At 36.8% G+C, this 7,682-nt stretch overlaps 1 protein-coding gene across 3 annotated transcripts; it reads right to left on the reverse strand.

Annotated features, from left to right (window-relative positions):
- Positions 1-397: 397 nt before the first annotated feature.
- Positions 398-7,187, reverse strand: LOC104238336 (ACT domain-containing protein ACR3). Of its 3 annotated transcripts, none has more exons than XM_009792661.2 (9): positions 7,028-7,187; positions 6,875-6,925; positions 5,406-5,566; positions 5,103-5,148; positions 4,476-4,590; positions 3,776-3,843; positions 2,426-3,043; positions 1,672-1,773; positions 398-1,101 (listed from the first exon to the last, which is right to left on the reverse strand). In XM_009792661.2, the coding sequence occupies exons 3-9, from the start codon at positions 5,474-5,476 to the stop codon at positions 781-783; spliced, it is 1,341 nt and encodes a 446-aa protein (XP_009790963.1). In that variant the 5' UTR covers positions 5,477-5,566; positions 6,875-6,925; positions 7,028-7,187; the 3' UTR covers positions 398-780. The 3 variants fall into 3 exon arrangements, with proteins under 3 accessions (XP_009790963.1, XP_009790962.1, XP_009790961.1); XM_009792660.2 differs by having other exon boundaries at positions 5,406-5,610; XM_009792659.2 differs by having other exon boundaries at positions 5,406-5,624.
- Positions 7,188-7,682: the final 495 nt, after the last annotated feature.

The raw sequence follows: 7,682 nt of genomic DNA on the forward strand, positions 1-7,682 counted from the left end.
GTGAATGGACCTTTCCTAACATTTATGTTTTAGAATCCCTTTTCTAATGCTATCAAGTAAACCAATTAGATATTATTAATAGTGTTATCATGTTAACTATTTCTATACTTCAAGAGTGAGTATTTTGAAGGAGAGCCATGGAAAAACAGTAAAATTGTCTGTGTGACTTCTAGGTCACGGGTTCGAGCCATGGAAGCAATCATTAATGCTTGCATTAAGATAAGATGTTTACAAAACATCCCTGGCCCTTCTCCGGTGTTTTGTTCACTAGGCTACCTTTTTTCAAGAGTGAGTATTTTGTGGTCATTAATTTTAAATCACACTTCCTCCCAAAACTAGTCGAAGAAAGTAAAATATCTAAGAGTATTTTAAGTCAAGTTTCATCTTGACAATCTAATATCAAAAGAGCATATTTATTGTGACACGATATTCCAAATTACACGCTAAATGATGATATCTTGTACCAAAAAAGCTACTAATTGATGATATCTACAGTATGTTCTGCTCAGGATGTTACATATTTTTCCACCAAAGCTCCAACCCAACGTCATCACAGCAATAGATTTTCGTCCTTTTATTATGCAGGAATAACACTGATAATTTTCCAGAGTTCAGCATAGAATAGGACTGGAGGGACCTGATCCTTCCCTTCCCTTTTCCCTTATGTAACTTCCCAATGTATCTACATGCATTTTAACAGGGAAACCTTACCACATTTATACACTTGACGTGAAGTGTTTTATTCTCTATACAAGTAGGTAGCTCTTTGTAGATGAAGATTTAAGTTCGGAACATTTCCAGTAAGCCTCCGAAGAAAAAGCTTGTCTTAGCCAGACCACCAGTTTCAGGTACTTTTGCAGATGCTGGGGCTTTCTTCACATTAAGCATCATTGTCTGTCCAATTTCTTCTCGCAGTCTTTCAATTGTCTTCATCTCTACAGGGTTTCCAGATGCATCTCGTACGTAGAAGACATTCTTTGCTTTCTCTCCGATAGTTGTGACGCCAGCTCTAGTCACTGATAGCCCATTTTCTCGTAGGACTCTCGTAACTTCAGAAAGTAAGCCAATTCGGTCCTTGGCACATAACTCTAGACTAAAACCCTGCATATCAAAGGAATCAAGGCCTAGTGGCATTAAGAATTTGAGGTTGAAGGTTCGTGCATGCCATAATGTTATTAATTGAACTAACATGTGAATGCTTGAAAATCTGATAATATTTGATGAAAAAGGTACGAGTAGGAAGTACAGTATTAGCCATGCCTAATTTTTCCGAAGTATAATGTTAGAGGACCACATCTTGCCGCCAAACTTTCCCATTCATCCCAATCTCAAACTAAAAGATTGCACATGGCGTGGACCTAGCTAAGCTTAGAAAAGAAAAATCAGCTTTGCATTATTCTTCCGATTCATTTATTCCAGGCAATTACGGACTCATACAGAATGAAAGTTGATATATAGACTAGTCCTCGATTCTTTCGTAAAGTGAAACCTTAACTACGAGTTACTTTAAGTTAGAGACCTTTGTCTATTTGATAAAAGTATTCAGAATGGGGGTGGGACTGGGGCTGGGGGGCTTGATGAAAGTAGCAAGCTTGGCTCGGCACCGAGGCTAATCATAATCTTGAGAAGCATTTAAGACAATAATTTAGAGAAGTGAATAATCTCCCTTACCTCACTTATCCTTCGCCGAATCGCAGCTTCAAGACACTTCACAACCTTTTTCTCCTCTTCAGATTCCAGAGTGCAACCATCCATGTGGCGGATAAAATATTCCTATAAATTCAGTCGTCCTCATATTACATACTGCCTACTGGACTTAAAGCCTAATAACACTTCCATCAGTGATTCCAATATTGAGCCACTTTGAAACTGGAAAGAACTTTAGGTATTAAAGCATAAGCTAAACTAGACTTTTTTTTTCTTTTTTCTTTTTTTTGTGTGCGTGTGTGTGGGGGGGGGGGGTTCATATATTTTATTTCCTTTGGGAATGTGATTAAGAATTACACTAATCAGTAACCCAAAACAAAAAGATGACGGATGAAAATACTTCTAAGGTAGACATGTTTAATAGGAGTTTTAATGGGGTAAAGGTAGTTTCAGAAACTCAAGCAAGGCAATCATATCACTGATGCTTTCGGTTCTGATCTTTCTGCTCTCACTGAAAAAATTGAGACCAATTGGAGCTCCCTCTATAACAATTGAACTTTTATTTAATAAGATGATACTAACTAAACAGTGGCGGATCCAGAATTGACATTGTTAAATGGAAATTTCTTAAAATAGAAGTATTGTTAAATAGAATGATTTATCCTCCATATGTTAGTTTATCTCATACAGAATATGCCTCTTAGCAGACTTTTTTTTTCATTTTTTTTCAATTTTTTTTTTCAGACTAGCAATCATCAGAACAACATAATGAGATTACCTGTGATGCATAGGGACCATCAGATGAGATAGTGGCATGGAAAACAGCATACTGCATGTCTGTGAGGGTGCATACAATGTCAAACATAAGCTTTGGTCTATCCTTGCAACTTACACTGACCACTGAGTACCCTTTCTCGACACAGCTTTCAATTCTGACTTCTGGTTTGAAGCTAGGAGGGTATTCTATCTCCATTTCGAGACAACCACCTTCGTAGTCCCTATCAGCAAAGAACATCTGATGAAGCCGCCGATCAACATGAGTACTGCCAACTGTGAAAGTAGCATGAGCCCCACTCTCATCATCCTCCCGTCCACGAAGAATGTTATTGAGTTGCTCTTCCATGACACATAATCTGGATTCTTCATCCACATCAAGTGAGGAACAATTATCATTGACATAAAGGACACATGCTGTGCGCCTATTATGGGTCCAAACTTCAGCAGCAGCGACATTAAAATGAAGATTGGCTAGTACAGCAGAAATTTCTGATAAAAGACCCGGACGATCACTTCCTATAAGCTCAATGGTGGTATAATCACCCACAGAGTTCACTCCTACCTTTCTACCTGGACAAGGCTTCAATATGCCTGATGTGTAACCTTCAGGTCCTAGCGCCTAATGTAAGAAATTTATTGAAATCGTTAGTAACTTGGATATAACTAGGTTCTTGCTTAGGGTAGCTACTTTTTAAGTTTCAGTCACTTGGATGACACACCTACATGGGCTAAAGCATTTATTGGGGATAAAATAGGATTTTATTGGGTGACTACCAGGGTACATATATGCTCTTGCATACAAAGTTCAGGAAAGCCTAACTACAACTTGTGTGAAAAAACCTGCAGTAAAAGCGAGGATTATGACAGCAATGAGCTCATGACTGAAACAGATAAGAGAAATAGGCAAACCCAGACACATTAGTAGAGCACTATTTAGTTTGTGGAATTGGGAACTCTTGTCTAACAATGAGCAACTATTCTGTAACATTTTGTCACCAAGGATTTGTGAATAGTTGCTTGACTTTTGCTGTGCTCTGAATAGTCATAGAGTCCCAAAAGTAAAACTCTGATATATGCTAGGTGAAAAAAATACATGAGAAGAAATGTCATTGACAATGCCTGCATATAAACCCAAAGTACATAACATCAACTACAATGGCTAGCTTGGAGTTGCATGATATTTTAGCAATTTCTAGAAGATGCTACGTTTTAATTTATCCCTCTTTCCCTTCTTTTGTATACTATCATACGAGAATCTGTCAAAGAAGATTGTTGTCTTATCCTCGCATTACTTGTGTAGAGGCTATAAAAATATGAAATCAGAAGGCAAGAAAAACAAGGGATACTTTACCTTTTCTATATGACCAATAGTGTTGCTGTCTGTAACTTTGTTGCCTTGTTGATCAGTAACATGAAATACTGTTAAAAATGAAATGAAAACTTGTAAGAAATTTCCCAACTGTGTGCCCTAAGTCTAGTATATTATATGCAGATGGGACAGAGCAAGAAAAGAGTGTTAATGGGGAAACAGATTATAAGGTTGAGACTTTTGTAAAATGGCCAAGAAAGGGCAAAAGTGAATATGGTATACATGGCCACCAATTAACACATACTAGTAAATCTATAACCACCAAGGTGGAAGAAACTTGAATTTGGGTATTTAGTTGGATAGCAGTCCAAGCTTGTAAAAGAAATAGTGTAGAACATGATCCATATCTACCAGTGGCGAAGCCAGAAGTTTATACAATGGGGTTCAGAAAATACTAGAATGTCACATTTGGGATTTGAACCTGTGACCTAAAATAATTTTGAACCTCCTTTACCACTACACTAGAATCTTCTCTTATGCCAAGGGAATTCAACAGTTCATATATAACCAAAATAATTCATTTTAGCCCTGTTTTGACGAAGGGGATTCAATTGAACCCACTTACTTATACCTAGCTCCACCCCTGACAGTAGCAGCTCTTGAATATGCAACTAAAAATACTTGGATGCGCCTCGTCTAAAAGCTTCAACACCTGAAAATACTAATGAGAAACAATACTCACCATCCATGAACCACCCGCCATCAGAGGATATGTAGGCTTTGGTAATTACAAGATCAAGGTCTGTTAGGATTTGCACCACTTCCAGCAGTATTCCAGGTTTGTTGACACTGTCAACCTGAGGAAAACAACGAAAACCTCAGTGGTACTTTTGAACACCTCAGTACCTAAAAAGGCGCAAGAGGTAGTTCATTAATAATGTACTTTATGTTACCCATATAAAAAATGTATCAACTACTTTGACAAAAGCAACTGAATGATATAGAGTTAATGTGGGACCCCTTATCTGACTCATACTAGTGATTCAAATCATGCCTATCAAATCACCAGGCTCTAGCTTACAGATATTAGTAATTCCTACTTGCGACAGCAGATTGTGTTCAAAAAGTTTGACCAATAAAATTTGTGAAAGAACTTTTTTTAATATACTCCTTTCTTTCAGTAAAACTTTTGATCATGCACCATAGCAGGCTCAGATGACCAGACACACACTAATCTTACAAGAATAATCGTTGTAAAATTAAGAGCTTATTGAACTGTGGTGAAGTGAGCTTCGTCTCATCAAAGGTGCTGTGGATCCTTGAAATAAAAAAATAAGGACTCAATCACTCAAAGATTCTCAAAGTTTACCTTCACTAGTGTGCAATCCTTGCAACTCGCATTGTCCACAGATACCCTAATAGCATCAAATAATCATTAGTAAAACCACATGAAAACAGCTGAGGGTCTTAAATATGAAGTAATTTAATTGACATCCATGATTTTCTTTCATTGGTTCAAAGGAGACCGACAGGTTTCCATATCCTGGTTAGGTAACATCCTAAACCACAACGAGTAATATCTAGGCTGGCCAATGAAAGTAAAATAAAATATAGTGAAGGCAAGGAGTGGATGTTGCAAAAATGGCAAAAGCTAAAAGTAGAGAAGCTCAACCTTGGAGGATTTATTCTGATACTTAAGGTCTCATACTCAGGATCGAAATAAGGCCCATATCTTCTTGCCATATGAACAACACTTCTGTAGTCAATAAAAATACTTCCCTTTCTTCCTTTACATAGAAAGTAGCCAAATTTGCTCTATAGCAGCTGACTGGCCTAATCCATGATGACAGCAATAGCAAATTAAAGTGGCATTTTACCTGCCAAAGATGACCTAATAAAAGCGCAAGTAAATGTACGTGGGTGAAAATAGCAGTCCATTGAAATATAAATTCAATAAACCGATGTACTTTTACAGCTAGATTGTCCGTAAAGTATTTAAAGCTTCTGGTTATTATGCAAGATGTATGGATGGAGGATGAAGCACATAGTTGTACTACTACTGATGAGAGAACCAATACTGTTCACTCAATTTTCATGACATGCTTCACATGATGGTAGAATATAGTCGAATCTAGATTCTAGAAAGGAATAATCAAAATGCAATCCTGAGATCAAAGAGAAAGTAACATGAATCCATAATCTAAAGCCATTCCTTGTTAGCTTTTACCTAAAAAATTTCATGCAGATCAAAGTTTTTAGTTCTGTCATTGCTCTGATTACCAACTTGTTGAGGAAAAGTCTATCTATCAAATGCAAAGCAGAGATTCAAGAATAAGGACGAAATGCGCAAGCTCCTGGGCTTTAACTCCCAGGTCCTTGTAAAATACTCATAGTAGAATACAATGTTCTTAAAGCTAGTACTATCGAAAGTTCATCTGAATTATGAAAAGAAAGAAATAAAGGAACTAAAATGAAAAACAAATGTCTTCCAACAATCTGGTTACACTTCATTTTCTATTTCTTGGATAAGTTACTCAATAGGAGACGTGTAAAACAATCTCAACAAGAAAAGTGTTTGTTTGTATTTGTTGGAACAAGATTGGGCATGTTGACAATTGTTAGAAAGTGAAGGATTTGAGTGAGAAAGAATCTGGGGGAAGGTAAATTAAAAGGATTTGATTCCTAGACTTTGAGACAGTAGCAAGATTCCGGGTATCAGTCTCAATCAGGATTTCTTAACCGCATAATTTTTAACGGTCCTGATTCAACAACATAAATTCACCACCAATTTGACCATCAAATCTAATCCATATAGAGATGCGTATCCAACTCCAAAAACTCCTCCACCACCAAAACACTATCTAACATTAAATATACCTTTAACAATATTAATAAGTACACGCTAATTACATCCTAAACACATCTCCATACTAATAAGTACTCACTAATTACATCCTAAACACATCTCCATAAACAACTAACAAAACATTTTCTCAGAAATCAGTTTCCAAGAAAACAACAGTTTGAGGTCAACAACAATGAAGTTACTAGAAGCTTCTTCTTAATTTGCAGAATATCGGTATGAACATAAGCTTAATCGATATACTCAAGATAAGAAAAAGCTTTAAGTTTTTAACTCACAGATACTGTGAAATTTCTGGAAATTCAGAGAAAATCCGAGGACAGAGCCGCCTGCAAAATCATGGAGAAGCAGAATCAAATTCGCACATTCTTTCCAGTAATTCTGTATGTCTATGTTGAAGAGAAAACAGAGAAATAATGCTCAAAGTTCACCTTAAATAAGGAGGAAAAAGGGAAAGGTGGAAAAGCTTTCGACGTAGGAGTAGCACTTTGCTGTGAAGAAGTGCTCCTCCTCCGTTTCCACTTTCCACTCTCTCTCTCTGTCCCACTCTTATAAGGCTTAAGTGCAGTTTTGCTATAGCTAAAGTGCGGTGTGTTTGTGTGTAAATAATTTCCCCGCCCGCTCTTTTGAGACATTATTAGAGAATATAATGAGTGTTTTTAATTAAGCTAATGACGCGACGACCAAACGTTCCTCTGACGCAGATACAGCTCTGAGACGCTATACGTCTCTACTCTCTCTGTAGCGCGTGAACTACCATCTTCTTTACGAGTTGAGTCCGCTTCAAGGTAAGGCTGCTTATCGGGCACTTGATTTATCGGTTATCAACTCGTAAATGTACTAATTCGCTAGCCACTCAATAAGATATCGGGTCGGATTAGTGATTATCGAGTGGTTTATCGGTAAATCAAATAAACAATAATATTGATATAAGTAAACAAGACAATGAATAATAGATAGACGATTCAATTACAATCATACTCAAGTAGGGTAATGAAGCTCTAATTGTTAACGACAGTTTCTTCTTCTTTAATTATTTTACAATAAGCAAGCTAAAATACTAATTGGGATTTTTAATCAGTAATA

The sequence above is a fragment of the Nicotiana sylvestris genome, chromosome 6 (assembly GCF_000393655.2).
Source record: "Nicotiana sylvestris chromosome 6, ASM39365v2, whole genome shotgun sequence".
Classification (NCBI taxonomy): domain Eukaryota; kingdom Viridiplantae; phylum Streptophyta; class Magnoliopsida; order Solanales; family Solanaceae; genus Nicotiana; species Nicotiana sylvestris.

What these genes read in the sequence shown, in the direction of transcription:
- LOC104238336 (XM_009792661.2), bottom strand. Translation starts at nt 5,476, where the DNA reads ATGGCAAGAAGATATGGGCCTTATTTCGATCCTGAGTATGAGACCTTA. An exon ending in TGGCGGGTGGTTCATGGATG is followed by an intron (nt 3,844 to 4,475) that starts GTGAGTATTGTT and finishes CATTTTTAACAG; the next exon opens with TATTTCATGTTACTGATCAA. An exon ending in CTATTGGTCATATAGAAAAG is followed by an intron (nt 3,044 to 3,775) that starts GTAAAGTATCCC and finishes TTCTTACATTAG; the next exon opens with GCGCTAGGACCTGAAGGTTA.